The sequence below is a fragment of the Micropterus dolomieu genome, linkage group LG06 (assembly GCF_021292245.1).
Source record: "Micropterus dolomieu isolate WLL.071019.BEF.003 ecotype Adirondacks linkage group LG06, ASM2129224v1, whole genome shotgun sequence".
NCBI classification, from domain to species: domain Eukaryota; kingdom Metazoa; phylum Chordata; class Actinopteri; order Centrarchiformes; family Centrarchidae; genus Micropterus; species Micropterus dolomieu.
Genome location: NC_060155.1, coordinates 15,890,575 through 15,915,438, shown reverse-complemented (window position 1 = coordinate 15,915,438; position 24,864 = coordinate 15,890,575). Strand labels below are relative to the sequence as shown.

The 24,864-nt window shown below is 40.3% G+C and overlaps 4 protein-coding genes across 10 annotated transcripts in view; 2 read left to right on the top strand and 2 right to left on the bottom strand.

Moving 5' to 3' along the window:
• The window catches only part of fgf12a (fibroblast growth factor 12a), a 35,208-nt gene extending 28,891 nt beyond the window's left edge, over nucleotides 1-6,317 (bottom strand). Inside the window, exon 1 of one of the 2 annotated variants that reach the window (XM_046052359.1) lies at nucleotides 6,182-6,317. Coding sequence is in view for 1 of the 2 variants with exons in the window: in XM_046052358.1 (XP_045908314.1) it covers nucleotides 775-865 (91 nt within the window). In the remaining variant the exon portion in view is untranslated. Of the gene's footprint in view, nucleotides 1-774; nucleotides 1,045-6,181 lie in introns of those variants that run through there. The other variant, XM_046052358.1, reaches the window with a different exon arrangement.
• Nucleotides 6,318-14,572: 8,255 nt separating this feature from the next.
• On the top strand, nucleotides 14,573-18,986 carry parla (presenilin associated, rhomboid-like a). 2 transcript variants are annotated; one of them, XR_006825456.1, is made up of 11 exons: nucleotides 14,573-14,700; nucleotides 15,478-15,658; nucleotides 15,759-15,857; nucleotides 15,966-16,098; nucleotides 16,201-16,296; nucleotides 16,399-16,548; nucleotides 16,865-16,935; nucleotides 17,026-17,127; nucleotides 17,315-17,376; nucleotides 17,475-17,572; nucleotides 18,407-18,440. XR_006825456.1 is itself a non-coding variant. In XM_046052349.1 (10 exons), exons 1-10 carry the CDS (start codon nucleotides 14,621-14,623, stop codon nucleotides 18,519-18,521), a joined length of 1,125 nt encoding a protein of 374 aa, XP_045908305.1. In that variant the 5' UTR covers nucleotides 14,573-14,620; the 3' UTR covers nucleotides 18,522-18,986. The 2 variants fall into 2 exon arrangements, 1 of the variants encoding a protein (XP_045908305.1); XM_046052349.1 differs by lacking the exon at nucleotides 17,315-17,376 and having other exon boundaries at nucleotides 18,407-18,986.
• A 412-nt stretch (nucleotides 18,987-19,398) lies between these two features.
• extl2 (exostosin-like glycosyltransferase 2) lies at nucleotides 19,399-22,923 on the bottom strand. Of its 5 annotated transcripts, none has more exons than XM_046052352.1 (6): nucleotides 22,130-22,405; nucleotides 21,676-21,914; nucleotides 21,042-21,490; nucleotides 20,889-20,959; nucleotides 20,607-20,722; nucleotides 19,399-20,509 (listed from the first exon to the last, which is right to left on the bottom strand). In XM_046052352.1, the coding sequence occupies exons 3-6, from the start codon at nucleotides 21,472-21,474 to the stop codon at nucleotides 20,104-20,106; spliced, it is 1,026 nt and encodes a 341-aa protein (XP_045908308.1). In that variant the 5' UTR covers nucleotides 21,475-21,490; nucleotides 21,676-21,914; nucleotides 22,130-22,405; the 3' UTR covers nucleotides 19,399-20,103. The 5 variants fall into 5 exon arrangements, with proteins under 5 accessions (XP_045908308.1, XP_045908311.1, XP_045908310.1 ...); XM_046052355.1 differs by having other exon boundaries at nucleotides 21,893-21,914; XM_046052354.1 differs by lacking the exons at nucleotides 21,676-21,914; nucleotides 22,130-22,405 and adding an exon at nucleotides 22,791-22,923.
• Nucleotides 22,388-24,153, top strand: LOC123972723 (uncharacterized oxidoreductase ZK1290.5-like). Its single transcript, XM_046052361.1, has 5 exons — nucleotides 22,388-22,639; nucleotides 22,782-22,882; nucleotides 23,349-23,597; nucleotides 23,778-23,879; nucleotides 23,954-24,153. Exons 2-5 carry the CDS (start codon nucleotides 22,807-22,809, stop codon nucleotides 24,136-24,138), a joined length of 612 nt encoding a protein of 203 aa, XP_045908317.1. The 5' UTR covers nucleotides 22,388-22,639; nucleotides 22,782-22,806; the 3' UTR covers nucleotides 24,139-24,153.
• Nucleotides 24,154-24,864: the final 711 nt, after the last annotated feature.

Below are 24,864 nucleotides of genomic sequence, written 5' to 3'. Positions count from 1 at the left end.
CCTGATTTTCAACATGCGTTTAAGTAGTTAGAGTCTAAGTGGAGTTTGGGCAGGAAAATAAGGAGTAGCCTAGTTTCATTTAATCGACATAATTGAAGAAAGGGAGACTTTTCACATGTTATCAATTACAATTTTCCACAAAGAGTAGAGACAGTTGGGGGGGGGGGGGTGAATTGAGATTAAACTATGTCTTGTCAAATGGGAATCCTGGGACAAAATGTAGTGAACTTGGGGCCCGGGTTTGGTATAAATAAATGTAAACATGAAAAGTTTGGAGCCCCTGTTCTGAAATACTTGCTGCTATGCGCTATCCGTGGTGCTGAACGGCGCTGCTTGTTTGGGGCCCTAACGCAACGCTGCCTCTCCAAGGCCCCTGAAGTTTAATGACTTGGTCCCTGCATTGTCCGGTTTTTTTGGCCCGCTTCGGATGCAGCACTGGAACGCGCTGCTTTGCAAAAACAGAGCTCGGTCTGGCAAAGTATCTGGAGCCCTCTCCGGAGTGGTGCGGTTGGAGAGCCGACTGCCAGCAGCTTTCCGCACCACACAACATTCGGGACAGATGCGAGGAGCACAAGGAGAGGCACTCTCCACTGCAGACTCGGAAGATGTTACTCACACATTCGAGTGGCCAATGAAACCGCTCACCCTCCCTCCCCCTCCTCATCACCTCTCTCTATATCTCCCCCTTTTCTTTTTTCTCTCCACATCACTCAAGAGAGAAAGCATGCAAAGCAAAGGTAGCTACAAAGCTATGGCGCTGTATTTGTCTCTCACCGTTGGTGATAGTGGTCGACTTCGATCGTTGTCCACAGAAACACTGCAGCATATGCGCTCCTTTCTGAAGGAATGGCCTCAGAATCCTCATTGATTTGGGTTGATGGGAGCCTTCCTCAATCCAAACAATCGGACACTAACGCTATCACAACACAGCAGGGTCAGGCAGCATAGCGTAGCCAGCCAGCCTCTCTCTACAGGCTCACAGCAAGCCCTCAACACGCCGGAAGGGCACAGTCTGCAGGACAAATTACGCTAAAACGAGGCATCTTGAGTGATTCCCCTCTCTCTCTCTTTCTCAACCCTATCTCTATATCTCTGTCTATCCTCTTCTCGTCCACCGACGGTCATTCGCGTTCACGGCACACTCCTCTTCCGCCACGGCAGGCAACGCAAGGACGTTACAATGTGCTCTTAATTGTACAACCCCCCCCAACCCTCTCCCACTGTCGCTCCGCGTCTTTACCAGCAGCGGACGTAATAGCAGGAGAGAGAGAGAGAGAGAGAGAGAGAGAGAGAGAGAGAGAGAGAGAGAGAGAGCATGCACGCCAAAGTTAAACTGCAGGGGTAAGTGGCAGGCCGGCCACGAGTGAGGTAATGCGTAGCTGACAGTTAAAAGGCGACGAGGAATGCACGATCCGACGCCGGCTGCACAGATGTTGAAGCCCAAGAGCCAATAGTTTGTCTTTATGTCAGTTTTTTTTTTTTTTTTTTTTACCCCAGATCCATTGGAAACAAGCGGACAACGCAGAGTCTACGTCAGCTGCAGCCCACCGCTTTAAAGACAAAGGTGTTAAACGAGTGGTACCGCCTGAAAGTTTATGGCCCAGTCACTGCCTAATGGAAGCCTCAGGCGCCAGCAGTGGCGACCTGAGTGTGCACATATGCCTACCAAAAGTGTATTAGCAGGGCGGGAAAAGAAAAGAAAATCTACGTTAACTTCAATTATGCCTACAACTTCCTGTTCCATAACGACAGTGCAGGTGTACTGACATAAGTAGTCACGTGATTAGTGATGAATGTAAGTTAATTAAGTTGACCAAGACCTTTCCTGTGGCACGACGCAAAGTTGTAGTGGTCACTTGTTGACAGTAACATGTACAGCATAAATAATGTAGCCTACTTGGTTCTCAGTAATGGAGGAATATATAGTATTTCCACATTGTGGAAATACTATATATTCCTATATATTATTGTATTGAAATGTTACTTAAGTAACAGTAAGTAGGCCGATTGTGTGACAAAATAAAATGTAGGTCTGCTCAAAAGTAGAAATACTCAGTGCAGCCCAGCTCAAAAATAGCACCTGTGAGTGCTATAGTAGTATACGTCAATGTACAAGTAGAATTTTATTGTTGTAGTCAAGCTGCAGCTAAATTTTACTATTTTAAATATTGTTGAGATGTTTAATCTGCAACAATACATCAGAATTTAAAACATCATCATATAAAGCTGTCTAATAATAGTGGAGGAAAAAAGTAGCCTACAGTATTTTAAGCATTTATTGTAGTGAAGTACAAATATAAATAGAATAAAATGGATAATCTCAACTAAAGTAGCTACAAGGACTTTTACGTTACATTTCACCGCTGGTTGTTTGATGTAACTCGACGTTTCCACGTAGGCAAGCGCTTTTCAAAATTAAATTTTAAAAGTGCCTCACAACTTTAAAAAAGGAAACAAATAATTAAGCAGGCAACATAGTAACATGTAAAAGAATTAAATTAAGAAATTTAATTTCACCATGGAGGTACTTTTCCTAACAAGCTATGGCAATTAATTACCCTGTGAAAGTAATAAGACAATAACATATTGTGTAGTGCTAATCTAAATAAGACACTTGGAACAATGCATTAAGATAGAACATACTAACGTGTGATTCAGAAAGTTCACAAATGTGAGATAGTCTCTGATTTTCTTTTTAATGTATTCTAAATATTTTCTTTGTTTACTAATCATGATCCAGAGGCCAACATTCAAAATCACACTATGCAATTTGGCCCATTATGAAGATGATCATAAAAGCAAAACTATGTGCACCTTTGTACTGTAGGGGGTGCCATAACATAAAGCACCCAAGCTAAAAGAAGATGCACAGGGACTGAGATTTGACCATGAAGCAGAAAGAGTAGTGAAAGAATGAGACATCAGCCTTTAAAGCATTCAGATTCACTAAAGACAAAACACAAATGTTTAGATTTGGTTTGTGCCGAGGCATCACTGTTCTCCAGGCTGTGTAGCAAACAATGACACTCTGCACAGCCTCCACTGCAGCACCAAGTTAACACACTGCTGCAAAGTATTTTACTGTATAGGTCTACCTAATATAATTTTTAACATCCCTCTTTCTTGTGTTCATATAACCTTGCACAACGAAGACAACAGATTATATGGCACCTACCTTGGGAAAGTGCCCTCACAGTGTGTAATGTATACAATGTGCATGAAAGGACGTTTTAGGTCAGCAAAATGCCTCAACAACAGCATCCATGCAAATAAGGAAAGGTCAGAGAGGAGTAGCTAAAGAGGGGGGTGGGGGTTGGGGGGAACTGGCATCAGACCCAGAGTCACAGATATGGTGATGGTGCTGTATATTCAGCTCCCACTATACTGTCCTACTGCAGAGGCAATCACCGCTGTATGCAGAAAGAAATGGAGAGAGAAAGAGCATGAGGAGAAAAAAATGAGGAAAAGGGGGCGATTGCCCAGAGGCCACAGGGAGGAACCTAAATTAACACAATTTACAGGACAGATATATAACCAAAACATACCCTATTTCACCTGAATGTAAATACGATATGATTTGCTAATTTTTCCAGTCTTAATTTCAAAAGCAAAAAAGCACCGTCATCTTGCAGTATTAATATAACATGTACACTGGCAGTAGGGTTACAGCACTATACTCTCCACATCTCAGATTTTGGATTAATCATGGCTATACCAAATATGAATGTAAAAACTATCTAAAATGGGTTAACATTTGTTTGTTTGTTTGTTTTAAAAGAAAATATTTAAGAATTTTTTAATAAGAAAAATATTAGCTGTATGCATGCATGGACAAAAATGTGTTTATTTCCAACTCCTGTGATCTATTATAGAAGTATCCATCTTACAAAACTTGAGCATTTTAAATAGTCACCCTACTTAAGATGACTGTATGTAGCCTGAAAGGCAAAACCCAGGGCAAACAAACCCTATATGACGACTCACTGCTGCTCCATAAGATCATTGCCTTTGAGCACAAAGAAATAATAGAAGGTGACTGAAATGAGTGTATCAACATTCTTATCTGCTCCTCTCTATTCTCATCTGGACTATGGTGGCCAAGCAGTTTGAGGACAATGTTCACAGAGATTTTAGTAAGAAAATCAACTTCAAACAATGAAAGTGAGGGGGAGAAAACTAGGATTGCACCGAATGTTCGGCCTAATAAGTAAGTAATAAGTAAAAAAACCGATTACATTTTACCAAACAATTTTTTAAAGTGTCTGAGAAAGACGCAAAAACGAAATAGGAGATGGCTGATACGAGAACCACATACAACATTATTTAACAAATTGGGTCGGACTTGATGATGTTGCGCGAGGATACACACACGTGACAACGTCCGGTTTTCAAAATAAGGTGTCTACAGGATGGAAATAAATTTAATTGGATTATATTCACAGAAAGTATAAAACATATTACACGTGTCCATTAAAAGTAAATGGACACATGTAATTTACTTTACCGGACTTTACCTCTTGGGCCTCGGACCCACCCACCATAGTCTCTCCAAATCCTGTACGAAACACTAAGTAAAAAGCACATTTTGACAACTTAATTTATGCAGTGGGGGAAAAAAGTGGCATAAATGTGTATTTGTTCGGTGTTCGGTATTCGGCAAATTTTGTCATTATATTTGGTTTCAGCTTTGGCCAAGAATTTTCATTTTGTTGCATCCCTAACGAAAACAGATGTTAGTGGAAATTACTCCTTTGGGAGTATTCATTCCAGATGTATGACACTCGTGAACGACCTGTCCTTATTAACTCTGCATGTGTCAATATTGTACTTTTTACTCCACTACATTTATTTCACAGCCAAAGTAACAAGTTCATTGCAGATTAAGATTTTACAAATAAAACAACAGATAAGCTTATAAAATATGATGCATTGATACAGAAAAAACTACCAAACACTATAAACGGTTGTTAAAATAAACTCCACAATGGCAACATTTAAAAGTGGAAAGATGCTTGACAAGCCAGCTTTCAATTCACCTCCTTATATATGTCAAAAGAAGTGAGGTTAAAATGTTCACCGATGAGACCAGCTTTGAATGTAACTGCAATAGAAATGTATCCTGTAGAAATGTTTTGTAATTATGCTGGCCAAGTATTAAAAAATAAAGAACAGATGTCCAATTTAGAAAACTAACTGCAATAATTGAGATTTAGATTCCCCTTCGTCCACATCATTTTATATGAAAGGAAAAAAGTGCTTTTAGGTTAATAGTTTAGTGTCATTTATTATTTCTCAATAAGAGGGTTGTTTGTTTCTGCAGTAGGAAGCAAAAATACTGTATTTCAAGGATATTTAACTTCATACTATTCAATCTAACTTATGCTTTGGTGGCTGCATAATTACAAATTCATGCTATGCGGCCAAGCATCGATCAAACATAATTACACAGAAATATGTATGAAACAATGCACAACACATCTAAAATTTTACATTTGACTTCCCATTTCACTACAATTTAGATCGGGTATTTTTCTCAATTTAACATAACTTCAATTAAGTATTAAAACAATCGGCGACACTATACACAATATATACAGTACTGCGAGTTTTGTTCAGCACTGTGGAAAAAGATTTAATCCAACTTTAAAGTGGATATTCAAGTACAGCATATACAGTACTGTTAACAAACTGTTAAAACTAATCCAAGTGTAAAATGACTGGCAGGATGACTCAGTTGTTTGAAAGTGTTTACAGCAGAGCTGCCCACAGTGGGGCACACAGGATGAGAAAAACAGATCACTAAAAAAACATATGAAAAAGCCACTTACTTATTTAAAACCTGAAGAGTCATGTTATGCAAAATATTCTGACTAGAGTTCTGGTTTACAGTGACATAAAATATTAGGGTCTTAATTTACAATTTTACAAGTATTATATTGTTTACTATTCACCATTAAAGGGTAGTTTCTGTATTTTACCATGTTTTTGTGACTAATTAGGACAAAAAATTTTGAAATTGGTCCAGTATTGAGTGCGCTAGTGAGCAGCAGCAAGACAGGGCTGCAATGTAAACTTTGTGGGCAATTAAAAGGAGTAAGATCCTTTTTGTTTAACCAAACAGAGTTGCTATATCAATCTCGTCCAGGCTACCAGATTCCTTTAACAAAAACATTAATTTTACCTTGCCGGACACAGGAGTTGCTGGTCTATTGCTGCCTCAGTCGGCAGCAGTGTTTTAAGGAGGGTAAAAATGCAAAGTATCACAATAACACAAAAAAACTAACAGATTAAGGCAGTGGTGGACCAGAGAGATGAAATTACTGTTTTTATCAATGGAGTCTGGAGGCTATGATGAGTGCGACATAGCAACAGTTTCTGTTTAAACAAAAAGGATCTTACGTAAAAAAACAAAAGGTCTGTCTCTGTAGGAATCCTTTGCACAATGTTGTCAGACGCTTTCAATCTGAGCCTGTCAGCGGCAAAAACAAGCACTTTAGTGGACGTCCTTTTTACGGGGTGCAATTGACCGCAAGGATTACGTTGCATCTCTGCGCAGCAAGCTTGCTCAAAACTGGACAAAAAAATTGTTTTTGTCCCAATTAATCACATAGAGACAAAAACAACAAGTTGATGTTTTGGAAAATGGTGGGCAATAATGTATGACATATAATAAAGCATAAGTCATTCGGTTGGAGCTTAAACATGTAAAAATATTGATGGTCTTTTTAAACTGCTTTGACAACATCCAGCTGCAACAGCCTATAAGAAGAATACCTTTTGATTTGGTAGAATCAAGTAAGATACAGATACACTGTGTTGTACAAGAGCACTGAGTCACTGCTGATGGTAACTACCATTTGCTGAAATGTCAGAAAGCATTCTCACATTCTGCAAAGCTACAGCAACGTCTGTGTTGTTAAAACCAGCAGCACTGCAAAACTGTTAATGGTTGCATTAAGTAAAGCTGCCAAAAATCTAATGGCAAAATGACTAGTGTGCTAACTTGAGGTTTCGGGCTCAATTTGGGTACAAGACAGCAACAAGATACTTGTCACAGATAACGTATATCAGTGTTACAAATTAAAGATGCAACTAGCCTTTTCACTTCTCATATATGGGAACAGGGGGATTTTATTGTGTTTTGTTTTTTCACTGTAGTCCTCCAGCCCAACAAGGGATGCTTAATGTATATTTGTGTCTATTTTCATGGGGCCTGTGAGCGGAAATCACTAATAATTATCTAGATTGTTTCCTGCTTTGAGATGACATGTTTTAGTAACAACTAGCACAGCAAAATACACCCAACAATCCAAAGCTTCAGATGAATTTCAAAATGTTGGGACTGCAGCCATCAGCATTCACTGTGATGACCTTGGGTCACGTACATATATAATGAAAGACTGAGTAAGGAAATGACAGAAATCTCGTGATAGGTAGGACCGCAAATATCTGGGGAATAAGACATGAGAGGTTAAGATTGCTGCCGTGTGCATGACAGAGAAAGAGGGGATTTAAGACGAGGAGAGTGGGGTTAGAGAGATGTGAAAATTGAATAGACGGCAGCACTAAACGGCTGTGAGTACATGTTTGTAAAGAGCTTTTCCTCCTTTCTTAAAGAGGAGTGCACAGGAAGACACTTGGGTTGGCGAGAAATGCTTCATCCAACAGAACACAGACACACTGAAAGAAATTTTCTTTATCTTGACTTATTGTGTGTATACAGCATGCCGGGACTGTCATGGTCACATTAACCTGTTTGGAGACTCTGGTGGGACCCACATTCTTCCCTCACAGTGCATTGTGTTCCATATTCCAATACTGGAATAAAACTCCAGGTTTGATGTGTGGTACTTTAATTAAACTACAAAATGTATTCATTTAGGAACACGCACCATGTAGACACAATGTCAGTATCGACTTAAAACAAGCATTTGACACAGGGCCCCTCTTTAAGACAGGGCCTCAAGATCAGGTAAAGCAGGGCCCACCTTAAGACGTTTATTATGCCAGTTGATTTTGTGCTTTAGTGGTTAATATTCCCAAACTAAATTTGATTTAATCAAATCATTATAAACTAATTGCCAAAGTAATCCTGATTTTTTTGGGGTCCCAGAGTAGTTGTCCATTTTTGTCAATTGGTCATCTGGCCTTTAGATTAGGTTAGAAAACTCAGAGAAACTTTGGTCGCCCATGACCAAGTGACCGAGTGTAATAGAAGAGACAAGTCAGGTCCCAGCAGAAAAATATGAAAACATACTGCCACAGTAAGACTAGCACACAAACTAACAGATTCAAGAGGACATTAGTGTAGCTGAAGAGCCCGCCACACCTCTGCACCCACAAACTGGATAAATTAAACAGGAAAATATTGTGCTATACAGGTCTGCCTTGTAAAAGAGACTGTGTCTCAATGGGACTTTTCCTGTTAAAATAAAGGTTTATATATATACACATTAAACAAAAAAGGAAATAAATAGCCTAAGCCTTGCTGTCATCATGCAAGAGCCAGACAGACACAAACACTGAGTCAGAGTTACAAAAAGAGACAGTGAAAAGTGTTAGTCAAAAGGAAGATACCTCTACTGTAGGTCAGACAGATAGAGCTGCAACAATTAGTTGATTAATCGAGTTGTCAACTATTTTGATAATCAATTAATTGCTTTGAGTCGTTTTTTAAAGTTACAAATGTCCAAATTCTCTGATTCCAGCTTCTCAAATGTCAATATTTTCTTGTTTGTTTGCTCCTCTTTGACAGTAAACTGAACATATTTGGCTTGTGAACAAAAGAAGACATTTGAGGACATCTCCGTGGGCTTTGTCAACACATAGACATTTTTCACAATTTTCTGGACCAAACAACTAATCGATTAATCGAGAAAATAATCAACAGATTTATCGATAATGAAAATATTTGTTAGTTGCTGCACTATTGAGTATTGGCTTTTTATTGTGCATATTAGTCACCACTTCTATGACCAACATATCTGATTCAACTGATGTGTATTGTCCAAATTGTCCTTATGCTATTATGGTTAATGTTTCCAATGTTTTAAGTGCACATGTGGCATTAAAAAAAGTTAAATTGAAAAGAGACTAAAAAAACACCCACAAAGTCCATTGAGATTACATGAATCCTAAAGCTTCTGTACCTCTCCTGAAATATGATACAAGGATGCAAACACTGTGCTGTGGTAGGAAGTATTAACAGCAACAGAGGATAGACATTATGCATGGCAGTGAAACATAAAACATTTCATATTCGTGATGGTGAACACTTTCCCCCTCAATGAATGAGGCCATAAATCCCAAAGAGGATTTAAGAAAGGTGAAAGTCTGGTTTACAGCCTAAAGGATGTAGGTGAAATGCCAGGAGTTGCACAGTTACCTTGACATGTACCCACTGGCTTGGGTTTTGCTTTTTGCTTGATTTACTGTAAATTCTGGATAAAACAGATCAGGATGACCACAAGTGAGAAGGTTACCCTACTTAAACAAGGGCACTCTGTCCCTTATCCAAATATATCTGAAGCGGGGTTTGTGCCTGTTTTGTGCTTTAAGCCCATGCATTTTTAAACTAGCCTGCAGAAGACTGCCAACACGATCACAACAAAGTTGCATGGTGTTCTGGAGTGAGTTCCATATTTTAAGCTGTGTCTAACCATTAGGCAGCATCTAGTTTTTTTATGCAGCAGACTCTAGCTCTAAATAACAGCATCTATAGCCCATTACTGGAGTTGAAAAGCTTTGTCAACAACACGGATGCTGATCGTTAAGGCTACACCGCCGCCGCTGCACAAGGAACAGCAGCACATTCATCTCACCGAAAAAAGTGGAGTGCCAGCAGTTTTTGTCTAAATCAGCTGACAGCACCGATAGAGTAATGGAAAGCTCCGGAGGGAGACTAAAGCCGTTTACCATGCGCAACACTGAGGGTGAATACAGCGTGGTGCAGGCCTAATATTTCCTCAAGTTTTATTTCATATGCAATTTATATATTTTTTCAATACACTGTGGTTTAATAGTATTGATAGGCCTTACATCTTAATTATGTTTCCCCGTGCTGGAAAGGTGCTGTGCCTAACGGAGAGAGCAAACTAATCGGGGCGGTAGATTACAGCTATGAAGCCGCGATACAACAGCAGCAGCAGCGCTCTGCAGCACTGAAGTATATGTGGGGATCTGTGGTTGGTTAACGCACATCATCCGCATCCTCCGGCTCAACTTCTGGACCACTCTATATAAGCGCATCCCTGCTCTCACTGCATGTGGTGTTCTGCTGTAGCCTTTACAATTAGGGTATAATAACAAAGTTAGAAGGATTTTGTGTTCCGCAGTCTGTGCACAAATAATCCACTCAAATAGCCTAAGCAGTTCAACGTCCAGAAAAGAAACAGGCAAAATTAACACCAGAACAAAATGAGCTCATAACTTATTCATATAGGCTACAAGCACGTGGAGGTCTCTTACCGGCGTTTTTATCACCCATGTCCCCTTGCGGTGCAGAAGTTGAAGATACCGCCGACGTAGGCTGAGGGAATGCGTTTGGAGCTGGTGCGCGCTCGTTTCTTCAGTTGGGACAGCCGAGCAGAGAGACAAGTCGCTTGTTGTAAGAAATAAAGTGCAGAATGAGCTCCTTCTGGGTCCCTACCTGACACGCTAGGCAGTGACGCCGGATGCAGAGGTCTTTAGTGAGGAGCTCGTGCTTACCCCTTGGTGTTTGCAAGAGTTTATGAGCAAGGTGGACTGAGGGCTCAGGTAAAGAATGAGGGAGTGTGTGTGTGTGTGTGTGTGTGTGTGTGTGTGTGTGTGTGTGTGTGTTGCAGAGGAGAGCGGATGCAGGGTGTGCATTGTGTCTTGATGCAGGAATAGGCTACAGTATGTTTTTGTAAGGGGCTTTTCACTGTTGTGCTGGAAAACTGCTAAACAAGCGAGATTTTAATGTCCTTGCAAACCAGCATGTTTACAATTTGTTCTGATGATTACAGCATAGCTACTTACAAAACTGTTGTATTTTAGATAAACCCTGATCAATGATCTTTTCTATTCAAAATGTCCTCAGTTTGAATGTGGTCTTGGAGCTCTTTCGGTAGGTGATGTGTATATGTGATTGAATGTATGTATGAATGAATGAATTAAGATCTTATTATTGTGCCATGCACACACATGGCCGTACAAGACATGTACGGCCATGTACATTTCAGATTTTCAGACCTTTGCGTCCACAATAAAATTCATACATCACTCATGAAACATGTAGTCTATATAAACTAGCTAAATCAGAATAAATACAAATTAAATAATTAATCTTGTCTGCTGTTTTAGGCTTCTGAGACAAAATTTGCAAGGCCAGTGAGAATATGCTTGCAGTAGGCCTATAATCTACACCTATTTACACTTTTTTTCATGTAGGCTCTCTGCTAAATTACCAATAAATCGTTTTTACTTTCAGCCTACAGTGATGAGCTCCGTCCTCACACACCTGCTGACTGCATACTGTGTTGCTTCATTGTTAGCAAAGGTAGCTGATGTTTTGCTGAGAGACATCAATATTTAATGAATGAATCACAGATCAATAGTTGTGTCCTGAGCATCTGACTCTTTATGGTATTTGATGATACTGCAGTAGCATTATGATAGCCATTGTGTACAGTACATACAAAGACTGCACTGTGCATTCAGCATGAGCTGGCTGTTCCAGTGTGACGGGTTTGTGCAAAAAGCTCTTGAGGAACCTGCTAGTGTTGTGTAATCAAATCAGAGTGAACTACCAGGGCAGAAATGTACACAAAGGTACAGTGCGTGCATAAGAGTGTGCTGCTCTCACATTTATTCAAGTGCCCTTCACATTCAGTATTGTTTTACCCTAAATGTAAAAAAACAAAAACAAACAAACCTTTGCATAAACACCTTTTTTTTAAATGCTCCAAATCAATTAGAGAGAGGTTGATGCCGTCATTCTGTACGCCGTCCTCTGTGGTGTTTTGGGTCAAACAGGACTTTGCAGTGGTGAGGAGCAGTTATTTAAAATCCCACTCTGTATCCAGTTCACACTGTGTAAATCAGCTGCCCAAATAATACCATAATCACACACTGACCACCGAGTCTCAGAATCTATGCCGGAAAAAACAGAAAATAAGTCACAGTGTGGTATGATCTAACTGGCCCATTGATCAGTGTCTTAGAAAGCTCCCCATCAGCACTCTGATGGGACGCTATGATAACAGCTAGAGTTTCCTCTGATGGTATAAAAAGACTGTGCTGCTGGTATAAGATGTTTCCAGCCTTTGGGCTGAAATAGAAGCCTCAAGGCCAAATGACGCTCGGCATCACGCGTCTGCCTGTGGACCCAAATCACAGCACAAATCCAGGAGCCGGCCGCCACACTTGCTTTATCATTCACTCTATTTGGACATAGTTGCAGTCTGACGAATGAGTGTCCTACACGAATGACAAGTTGTTCTGGAATCAGACATCACACTTCCTGTCACGTGACCGAGGCCCTGCCGCCACGGGTGAATCCTGGATGGCGTCAGTTCACAGCAAATCGAAGAGAGGACCTGAAAGAGGACACCTCTGCTGAGGAGAAATGCACTGCATTGATCAGAAAGGAACCTATAGTCCTCTACAGATTCAGAGAGAGATGAATGTGTGTGTGTTTTTGTTGAGGGTTGTGTTGTTGCATGGCAGGGCGGCAGCACTGTGCAGCTCTTTTACCAAAATCCAAATCCCCAAACAGCTTTTACCTAACTTCTGCTGCCACTTAAATATTTATGATTCTCGCCCTCTTTTTTGGCTTCTCTCCTCCCGCTTTCTGTTCCTCTCTTTGGCCTCCCCACCTCCATCCGTCCATCACTGTCATCTCTCCCTTCACTTCCCTGCTCTCTTCATCCCTCTTCCTCCTCTCCCACATCTCCCTGTCCTCCCCTGCCCCGGACCTGCACTCATAGGATATCACCTAACTTGGCAGTATGTCCTTGGGTCCCTATACAGTGGCAAAGGCATATTGCTCTCTGTACTTTGTACACTGTATCTTTACCCTGAAACCTCCACACCCACACTATTTCTATATAATTTTCTTACAGAAGTTTAAGATTGTAATGTATTGTCCCCACAGGATGCATTGTCTGCTTCAGTTAAGATTAATTACCTTAACTCCTAAATGGCTTTTATTCTTTTCTTGCTCTAAACAGCATTTCTCTTAAGTATTTCAGTCAAGTTATTGCATTGGAGGTGAGCCCTAGTTGCTCTGCAGACACTGCAGTGCAGCCTTCTCGCTGTATATTCTACCTTCTTCACCTATTTCTGGAGTCACTGGCAAGCTTATAAGAAGTTTGTGGAACTTGTCCAGATTCCAGTAGCAACACTTGCCATCAATATATGCTGTTCAGCTACTGTCCAAGGCTTCCACTACTTTCTCTCTTGTTTGAATGAATACTTCAGTGTGTATACCATTTTCTTTTGATAGGAAAAAGAGTCATTAATGATGTTTTTATTAATATTGACATGTATTTTTTATTTTTTTTTAACAGTGCTCTCACTTTTAATCTCCTTTATGCTCAAACCTTTTACATTCATTTTACTTTTCTTCTTGTAAATATATCTGCAGTGGTGGAATAAGTATTTGGATCCCTTTTAGAGTGTGATATTATTTTATAAATTTTTGGATTATTATTACTACAGCATTAATGTGTCATTTTAACTGCTCTTTTATACTGTTAACGATAGCTCGTTTCTATTCAAGTGTCCTAGTAAGTCATGACAGCGCGATAGTGAACCAGATGCATAATACCACAACCCAGGAACTGAAGCAGCTAACTGGAATTCAGCCATCATTATTATTACTAATTATTACTTATTATTTACATCTGTAATTTTCCTACTGTGTCGAAATGTGTACTGTGAGAAAGACCTATGGATCATATTTTACAAATTGTTCATTACTAATGGATATAAAATTTTAATCCGCATAGTCACCTCCTATCAAATAAATGTAGTGGAGTAAACTATAATTCACCCTGAAATGTAGTTGAGTGGAACTATAAAATAGCATAAAAATTGAAAATACCTCAAAACTCTACTCATGTTCATGACTTGAAATTACTTGTGAAAGTACTTAGTTATTTTCCATCCCTGATTTTACTGGCTAGGCATTTCACATCTGACAAATCTGTACTTTAATAGGCCACCAGAGGGAAGTGATGTGCTACCTATGGAAATAAGATGTTGTGCCTGCAGCACACAGAGGTCTTCTGCTGCATTCGTGTTCTGTCAATTATTATTTCAGAATCAGAATCAACTTTATTGGCCTAACATACTACTTTTTTCCCCAGTAGCTCTCAGTGTACACACAGTAAACAGAAAACATGCAATCTGTGTATACTTTTACAAATAATGCAAGGCATCTAATAGTGCAAATAACTAAATATATAGAAAATAATTATTTATTTGTAGTTAATATAAACAACCCATTGCCTCTCCCCACATCTCCAAAAAAGTAGGCTACTCTTTGTTTATACAAAATGAGCACTGAAAACAGTCGGAGCTTTTTTCAGTCCTTGAACGCAGCATTGGCTCCAGTCAGGGCAGTGGGACGGGCTTCCGGCAAAAGGTCATCACAAACATGGCGTGGAGAGGATGTGTGATAAAATGGGCCGAAACACAGTTCATTAGAACAATCAGCACTACTTCACGAAGCTCCAGGTGAGCAAATATAAAGCTGTTACTGTCGCGGGGTCTGTCTAAACAAGACAACAGCACTGACAGGACGCGCTTGTGCCATTAACGTTACCTAACTGTCATCGTTAAGAGATCCACTGGGCAGAAGACAGCTGTATGTTTCGTTTGTTTACAGAAATAAAAAGTGCAGTACCAGCACCGTTCGTGTTATCTGTCTTTTACAGTTCAAGCGGCATAATATCCTGCTGTTCTTGCTGCATATTATTTAGCCCCTTAAATCTATAGTCAATAACGTTAAGTCTGGAGTCTGCATTTCACCTATTGTAGCATTTTATGGTGCTTGAATTAAATTATCAGGTAAAGGGTGTTGGTCATAGTAACCATAATATAGTCTACAATGTAACAATTGCATATGGAAACAATGGTTTAAACAATTAGTCAATCTACAAATAATTATTCAGCAACTACTACCGATTAAACGTCTTTTTTTCTTGTCTTGTGTGATAATAAACAAAATACTTATAGGTTTTAGACCGTAAGTCAATCAAAAAAACAGCGGCAATATGAAGACGTCACTGTGGGCTTACAAGGATTCATTAGTTGCAGCCCTACAGTTAAACATTATATAACATAGTTAAATCAGCACTTAAAGAGAATATGCTTCACAGTTTTCACTGCAGGGCTGTGACATTACTTTGCCTTATATCATACAGGTGATGTTCATGGCATTCTTTTACCAAAGCTGTCTATCTGTAAATTGGGTCTAATCATTTCCTCCTGTGTCGACACGCTTTTCGGCAGGCTGAACCCCTGCAACCAACAGAGGTGCGGTTTCCGTCGGGAAGCCAAAAGGCCAGATACAAAGAAAGGAAATGTCACCCAAGAAACAAACCCTTCACCCTCTGAGGCTGGCGCACCACGTCCCCCACTTTCTCTCAAAGCCAGGCCAAAGCTCTTCAAACCACTCATGTTTACAGTAGGGGTAGGTCATCCCATTTGTCTTGTAGAATGAGAAGATAGATGTACTGTACTGAGATTTGGTGCATTTTAATTGCGCTGGTTGTTGTCTGACTCCATGTCAGTTTACAGGCTGCTCCTTTGGTGCGGCTGCCATTCTGCAGTATGAGACCCTGAAGTCAAGAGTTCAGACTGCAAAAGAGGAGTCAGAAAAAAGGTCACGGGTGAGCTTTTAATGATACAAAGGGCTCGCTCTCTCCTCCACTGCTATCCAACTGTATAACCAATGTAACTAATAGGCTGCTTACAGTGAACCTTTCGTATATTTCCAGGGCTCCCAGGACATGGCATACTGGCATGACTGGTGGAACCAGCTGTCAGGCTTCCAGCGACAGCTCATCCTTCTGGTATCCATGGTGGATGACTTCTGGAGCAACCTCACAGAGGGACAGAGAACTGTCACCGGTAACTTATTTTGCAGACACAGACTCACTTTGTCCCTGCATTTCTTCAATATGAGCCTACATTTCTTCATAGTCAGGAGCTTTCCTTATTACTGTTTTCCAGGTATCATTGCAGTAAATGCTGTAGTCCTGTGTTGCTGGCGGATCCCTTCAATGCAAAGAAGCATGATTAAGTACTTCACGTCCAACCCAGCCTCCAGTGAGTATATCTGTTATACCTTCTTTTTTTTGGGGTGGTGGGGGTAATACTTCCTATACAAGTATGTTTAATGTTTCTGTACATATTTCTCTGTCCCACCAGAAACACGGTGTCTTCCCATGGTCCTGTCCTCCTTTAGCCACTACTCCATTATCCACATGGTGGCCAACATGTATGTCCTGTGGACATTCTCCTCAGGAATTGTCTCTCTCTTAGGGAAGGAGCAGTTTCTTGCCGTCTACCTGTCTGCTGGTGAGTTGAATAAAGAATATAAATCCAGCATTAAATCTGTCTCCTTTAATCTCTTACATAATCAATTTAAGGTTAAACACACGTTACAAAAAACTTAATCTTCAATTATTTAGCAAAATGGCTTCCTGAATTTCTAACTCATTAGAGTTAGAGTTTAATAAATGTGGTAGTTGGAACCAGCTGGTAAAATATATGGGCAATATGACGAAGAAGAGGGGAAATGAAACTGAAAAGGGGATGAATTAAGATTTTCTTTTTATTTTGGGGTGGTGGGGGGGAGACAGCTTGTTATCCTAATCATAATGTGTATTTCCAGGTGTGATTTCCACTATGGTAAGCTACATGTGTAAAACTGCTACAGGACGTCTCCATCCATCATTAGGAGCGGTAAGATTTTTGATAAACTCTTCATACATTGTAACACAAAAGAAGTACACAAATCCTAATCTTTTGACTTGTCTTTTGTTTGATACATAGTCGGGTGCCATCATGGCAATAGTGGCCGCAGTCTGTGCTAAGGTGCCAGAGGCCAAACTAGGCATAATCTTCCTCCCCATGGTCACTTTCACAGCAGGAAATGTAAGTGACAAAAAGTATGCGTGTGTGTCTGTTTGTGTTTGCAGTCCCGGCCCTGGGTGGGTGGGCACCATGTATGGTTTAACAAAATGTTGTTTCTGGGTTACTGGGTGTATTGTGAATTTAAATAGTTTCGTAATTCATACATTTAATAGGGTGTTTACATTCCCATGTTGTGTTTTCGCTGCAGGGAAGAGATGTGAATCTGTGCATGAACAAAACGGACTAGGTCCAGTGTGTGTGAGTGAATGTGTAAGTATGCATGTCTGAATGCATGGTAGATAGTTGTATTTGATTTAGTGCAGGACTTGGTGTGTAACTTAAGGTTCCTGTCATTGTTCTGTCTTAAGGCTCTGAAAGCGCTTGTTGCCATAGATACAGCAGGACTTATACTGGGATGGCGGCTGTTTGACCATGCAGCTCACCTTGGCGGAGCCCTGTTTGGAGTGTGAGTGGCTTATGTTCCTCTTTATGGCTCTCATAAACAACAACGATTCAAAAACTCAGATAATGTATAACTGATGGACCGTGGCCAATAATATGAAAGTGATTTATTTTAAAGAAGAATGTCTGTAAGTCTTGTTACTCTAAATACATCAGATGCTGTTGAGAGAAAAGGTTTGGGGTTAGGAGTTAATTCTTAAACAAGGTCCATTTAGTATGTGTTCTGGAGCTTTCAATCGTATCACATGATCTTCATCAGCAGGTGGAGTTATGAGGTGAGGGCCATATTCATCATGTGCTTTAACTGCTTTGAAAGAAATTGAAATTTGAAGGTTTAAAATTCCAACTTGGGCAAACCCCATATGCTGAAGACCAGTTGATACGACCGAAAGCTCCAGCACTGCTTTTAATGGACCTTGGAGTGTTCTTGTAGTTTGACCAAATAATTTTAAGTCAAGGTCCACTTACCAGCCTCTTCAGGTTCTTTCACACATCTACCTGTCTTCATCAGCAAATGTACAGAAAAACGGTTCAGTTGTCATCAAATGAACCAAGTCTGGAATTTCAGTCGTAATAACAGCTGTTGAAGGCACTATTATGAAACAATTACTGTAAAAATAACTATATACCGTAATAGTACATTGTTGCTAAGTTACTCAGATTATAACATTTTATGTGATGTTTTTATACTTTGTAAAAACATCGTTGTTGTAGTTCGAACTTTATACTACTTATGGTGGTGTAAATCTTTTATATTATTGGACTTTATACGTGGTTTGGCAGAATCCCTTCCTGCAGTCACTACATTTTAATAGTCTCCATATATCTCATCCTACAGATGGTATGTGGCATACGGTCACAAACTGATTTGGAGGAGGAGGGAACCTCTTGTGAAGCTGTGGCACGACATGCGCTCTCCAGGGGCCGGGGGTGGTGGACCTGGGCCACGATGAGACTACGCAAGGTCTCTCTGAACCTTTTTGAAAGAAGTGAGGTCGCAGAGTTACCTCAGAATATGCAAAGACACTTTTATCCACCAAGAGGGATGTTATTGTTTAGCGATAAATATAGTTTTTCATTAAAGGTTTGTAATGAGCTTAAGCTTATTTGTTGGTATGCAGAGACCTGGAATTTGAAAAACAGGTCAGACCTCACACCTGGTGTTGCAATCGAGATGTTTACAGTGTAGACTGATAGCATCTGTTTCCCTGCAATTAACTTCACCTCTCTCCTACCTCTTAATAATCCATATATGCTTAACCTTCAGCCTTCCTGGTCATATTATTGAAAGCAATTGTATAAGCCTAGACAGAAACAGCTGATACAATTCAATGATTAAATCCATTGCTGAATCCAATGTAAAATACAGTCCTGTGGGCTGGTCTTGTATGTCGCTATTAAAACTAGATTTTCAACAATCACGAGTTAATTAAACATTTATGTTTTTATTTAATGAAAGATAGAATCGGTCCACATTTAAACAGACTTTACCTCGTCATTTTAGTCAAGTGGGAACTCTTTTAAAAAGGTGCCAAAAACATTGCAGAGGATGGAGCTTGGTCAATAGAGTAGACTCACCTTAAAGTGATGCTTACTTCTGTGCTGTTCATGTCAGAAAGAAAATGCATCAAAATGTCATTCATTTTGCTTGGAAGTCCTAAAAACTAAAGCAGACCTTTACAAAAAATGTGGAAAAAGGTCACCACCCACTCCTGGATTTGCCGACTTGATTCTTCGATCATTCAGTACATCTCAGGATCTTGACCTCTGTTCACCTGCTTCAAGATTTTCCTCTCATTATCATAATCATGAGTTAATCCACAACTTTTGTCCAGAGAAAAAGTGTTTGTTCTTTATTTAACTGAATCACATGAGACAGTCCTACAAACCTGAAAAATGTGCACACAAAAAAAACCTCATCATGATTGTCCACACATGCATAATACTGTACATATAGATTACATTGAAAGGCACATAATACTTGCATTACTTGTATTTTATTCTCCGATACACACTTTGGTGGGGATTTTTTGGGGGGGCCAAAAACTACTGAATGCGGATATCTTAACATTTATTTTATAGGGATTGTACACAAGCTCACCTGGAACGCAACACTTTCCATACACAATTACAAATAGTGAAAAAGAAAACTCGAATGACACATGACACCAGTGTTGTAAATTATGTTTACGAACAAGGCACATCATCAAAGCAGACACCTGCTGACTATAAAATAGCTGCACTTCAATCCACTCGGGTTAGAACGCACTGAAGGAAAGTTTAATCCGACTGGGCCATGTGTAGAAAGTTCTTTAACAATCATTGCTGCTGTCCAGAGGAAGAAATATCATCATAGTCCTGCTGATTAGGTAAATGATGGTTTCTAGTCACAGATCACATGAACATGAGAATATCAAGTTCTCAACCTAATCCCAAGCCAAGACAGACTGTTAATCAAACACAGACTTATCGCACTGCTACTTGAGTCTGTCTTCTTTCAATCTAATAAAGCTGAGGGACCGATGTGGCAGTCCCTCAGCCTCTACTCTTGTGGTTGGCATAGTTGGGGAAGCCAAACTGTGAGACCATCAGGTTGGAGAAGCACAGTGGCATGAAGCCATAGATCTGTGTCAACTTGTTCAAACAGTAGGATCTTTGAAGAAGGTGTTCAGGACGATGCCACATACCCTGGTACCCGCTGCTGGCATCCTTTTCCAGGTTGCGGAGGTCCACAGGTTTGACAAAGACCCCAGAGGGTTTGTTAATGCTGCCTCTAGACTTTGAGTGTTTCCTCATGTGCAGCGCTACAGCAAAGTTCATCGCAATGTCGTCACAATTCTGCGTTTCATCCACCAGCGCGTGCACTGCCTGAGGCTGGTCCTGGAAGAGCTGCAGGTAGCGGCGGTGGAAGAAGGCAGCACCAATTAACACCATGGAGTATCTGCAGTGAGTGGATCAACATAAAAGTTTTTAACACCTTTCACATCACATGCATTTTACGTGGAGCTTTACAAAATTGTAACAAAAGAAAAGCTTACTTGTCACCTCCAGCTGTTTCTGGGTCCTGCAGTTCAAAGCTGCCGTAACTGTACACTCCTCCTCGTGTTGAGACGTGTTTCCGTGGGACAAATCCAACAATCTGGTCTGGAAATTGCTGTGGAATCAAGGATAAAACAACTTATGTTGTACCTGCTTAGGGCAATCGCATTATGGACGGTGCAGTTAGTTAGTTAGATGCTGATGCATTTTCATTTACATAACCAATCAACAAGTTAGATAGAGAATGTTAATCCCTCATATACATTGTACCTGAAGCTTACCTTCCAGACGGAGAAAGCAAAACTGATATCAGGAACACTGACCAGGGTGTCGTCATCCAGCATCAGCACAGCTAAGGATTAAGCAAAAGTCAAACAAACGCCACTGAAAAAAATGTTGAAACAGACAAAATGCCAGGTGAAAGATATACTGACCATCTGTATCAATCTCAGGGAATGGTTGAAGTCTGTTGCGCATTCGATTGCTAGTCTGCTCCTTGAAGGCCACGGGGACTGGATGAGGCCCCAAAGAGTTCCATAACTTCAGGGGTGTGTGCTCCCCAATGTTGTTCCAGACTATGACAATCCGCCGAAGATGAGGCACTGCCTGGTAATGGTTTAGGAGTTTGAGTAAAATGTCTGTGCGGTTGTAAGTTTGGATGATGATGGTAAACCTCTGCTCCTCCTCTGCACTGTCACCATGGCGGCCCTCTGCAGGATTCTCCTTTGGAGATGTTGCCCGCCGTAGCACTCCCAGGACACCAACGCCTTCTTGGTCCTCAGCGGGGGGCAGCAGAGCTGTCAAGGCTGCACCGACCAGGAGTAGCAACAGGATTGGCCAAACCAAATAGGTTCGTCGCAATCCCATGCAGCAACGGGAGACCCTGCGGGGGTTCACACACATGCAGGACATCCCATTACAATGTGCTCTAGGTTTTGTCCCTCCTAGCTGAGATATCCGAGAACGCAAGCATTTAAAATAGACGCCACTTAGACTAGATTAAACAATGTTATTAGACAAAGAAGCATGGCTTTACGCAATGTTACTTATTTTTATGGAAACACTTACTGGATTCATCCTAAGGATTGCATGTCCACGTCCATGCTCTCTGAACACACTACTGGCTCTCAGAAAATACTAAAATGACAATAGACTGGTGCACACAAGCAGTGCTGAAAGTAAGGTACAACTGTTGATGAACTGTCAACAGCTGGAGACTGCTGTAGGTTTATTTTTTTATGTTAAAGTCCCAGAACAGTTTTCCTTGAGGGGTCCATTATCTCACCTCTGCACATACCGAATTTGTTCTGCAAAAAATCAAATGAAATGTTATCTTATGTAAACACTGCCTTATTGTTGTTATTTATAACTTCTACGTTTTATTTTGTTTAACATAACGTTATCTTAGAACTTGCATAACGCCATACCTTGAGTTAACAAACTGCCATATAGCTAACGTTATTTATTTACATTTAGCACAGTAAAAGTGACATTTTATTTCTTTCCATAACTCTAAACTCACCTCATTTTGTTGGCACTGTAAACAAACCGTTTGCTTTACATGGTCGCCATGTTGGCTGACTCTCACCAGAGAGCCTGAAAGCAAAGAGCTCTTACACACTACCATTCACTGCAACTTACTGGATGTCACAGCTCAAAAATAAACGACTGCATTGCTGAAAAACCTGCAAATTACCGACTAACGTTACATGACAAATGCGATTTATTTCAGTCTGTGTGTTTACTTGTCTATGTTGTAGTTAGTGTCGTTTATCAGTTTTGATCACTTGTGCCTTTGCCGTACCTATTGGAAACCGACGCCATCTTGGATCACCCATAGGCTTGAATGTCATGTGATTTGATTTTCCGTTGGAGGCATACCTCCACTCCCAGAGAAGCTAACTCCGTAGGAAGCGAAAATACGTTACCAAACTACTTCACAAGCAAAACCTGAAACTTGAAAGTATACTGCTTACAGCAACGCTCAAGTACATGTCGTTATTGGTGCAGTGATTAAAATTGTTTGTGACAGGTATGTAACGTTACAATTAACATTAAGTGCTTTGGAAAGTTGTGGGAAAGTTAACTTAGTCGTAAAGTAGCAGCTTTGCAATAAGGAGCTAACGTTAATAGATGAAGAAAACAATAAAATAATAATAGTTTATGTAATTCAGGGTTCTCACCAAGGCACAGAGGAACATGTCTTTTGCGCCACTGCTGAGATGTCCTACAGTCCCTCTTTCCAATGGTCTGCGGATTCCAATATTTGGATTAGGTGCGTTTTACTTGGGTAGTTATTGGACGTGTCTCATGACACTAATGCAAATAAAAAACACAAAAATGCACACGCATTGTATCATGTATCAAAATATCATAATTTTTTTTTACTTTTCTATGGTATGTATATTTTATTTATTTATTTAACATACAATGTTGTTTAAATAGGCGATTCCGGGGAGGAACCCTAAATGGGAAAGATGACTATACGATTATGCTATATTGTCCATTGGCAACTCATAAACATTTACACATACAAAAAGTAAAGTATGTCTCTTTTTTTCTTGATTGTTTTTTTTCCTGGTGTTTTTTTTTTAAGAAGTAAAATCTGTTGTGGCAGTAAGGTACTAAAACCTTTCTGGTGGAAAAAAAAACAATAACACAGAAACAATAAGACCTTTGAATTTGAACTGAACTGACATTGCGTTTGACTCACAATATTTTGTCAAATATCTCTATACCAGGCACATCACATGATGGCGGATACTCTCATGATGCCATTGTGTATGCACTCACTGAATGTGGCGTACGCCACATTGACACAGCAAAGCGCTATGGCTGTGAGGAGAAACTGGGTAAAGCTATCAGAGAAAGTGGGATACCACGAAGTGATCTGTGGCTCACCAATAAATTGTGGCCAGGGGACTACGGGTACGAAGCTACAAAGAAGGCCTGCCTTGACTCCTGCTCACAGATGGGGGTGGAATATTTTGGTATGAGTTGTGAAAGACATGTTAAACAGAAATTGACAGAAACATTTTTCTGTGTTATTGCAATAGCACCTCTCTAATAATGGTTCATTGCTATTTAATGTCATGTCAGTCTTCATTTGGTAACAGTGAATGCAGTTTGTTGTCTTTCATGAAAAATTATCACCTGCCCCCCTTTTTCAGATCTGTACCTGATGCATTGGCCAGGGTCATTACAACCTGGTTGCTCCAACAGGGAGATGAGAGCTGAGACCTGGAGAGCTTTGGAAGAACTTTATGAAGAAGGTACAAAACATGGAAGATCATGAGTGGGGTATTTCATATTTCATAGAGCATAAATATCATGTTTGTCACTATAGGGGTGTGCCATGCTATTGGAGTGAGCAACTTTCTGGTCCACCACCTGGAACAGTTAAAGGAGGACTGTAGTGTCGCGCCACATGTTAACCAGGTAGAGTTTGTTTGTTTTCAGAAAACTCTTAATAAGATTAAATGTGTTTATTTAGCAAAAAAGCCCTTAGGGTCATTCAGGCCTGGTGTGTGATAGAATTGGCTTGTTGCAGAGTTGATATGAAAAATGTAAGAAGATATAGTATGTACAAAATATGTACAGTCCGAATACCCTTTTAGTTGTGGTGGTGAGGGAGAAGTAGGTCCTTCATGAGGGTTCCCAGATCCACACTTACAGTGGGTACGGAAAGTATTCAGACCCCTTTAAATTTTTCACTCTTTGTTTCATTGCAGCCGTTTTCCAAAAATCAAAAAAGTTCATTTTATTTCTCAGTAATGTACACTCAGCACCCCATCTTGACAGAAAAAAACAGAAATGTAGAAATTTTTGCAAATTTATTAAAAAAGAAAAACTGAAATATCACATGGTCATAAGTATTCAGACCCTTTGCTCAGTATTTAGTAGAAGCACCCTTTTGATCTAATACAGCCATGAGTCGTTTTGGGAAAGATGCAACAAGTTTTTCACATCTGGATTTGGGTATCCTCTGCCATTCCTCCTTGCAGATCCTCTCCAGTTCTGTCAGGTTGGATGGTAAACGTTGGTGGACAGCCATTTTCAGGTCTCTCCAGAGATGCTCAATTGGGTTTAAGTCAGGGCTCTGGCTGGGCCCTTCAAGAACAGCCACGGAGTTGTTGTGAAGCCACTCCTTCGTTATTTTAGCGGTGTGCTTAGGGTCATTGTCTTGTTGGAAGGTAAACCTTCGGCCCAGTCTGAGGTCCAGAGCACTCTGGAAAAGGTTTTCGTCCAGGATATCCC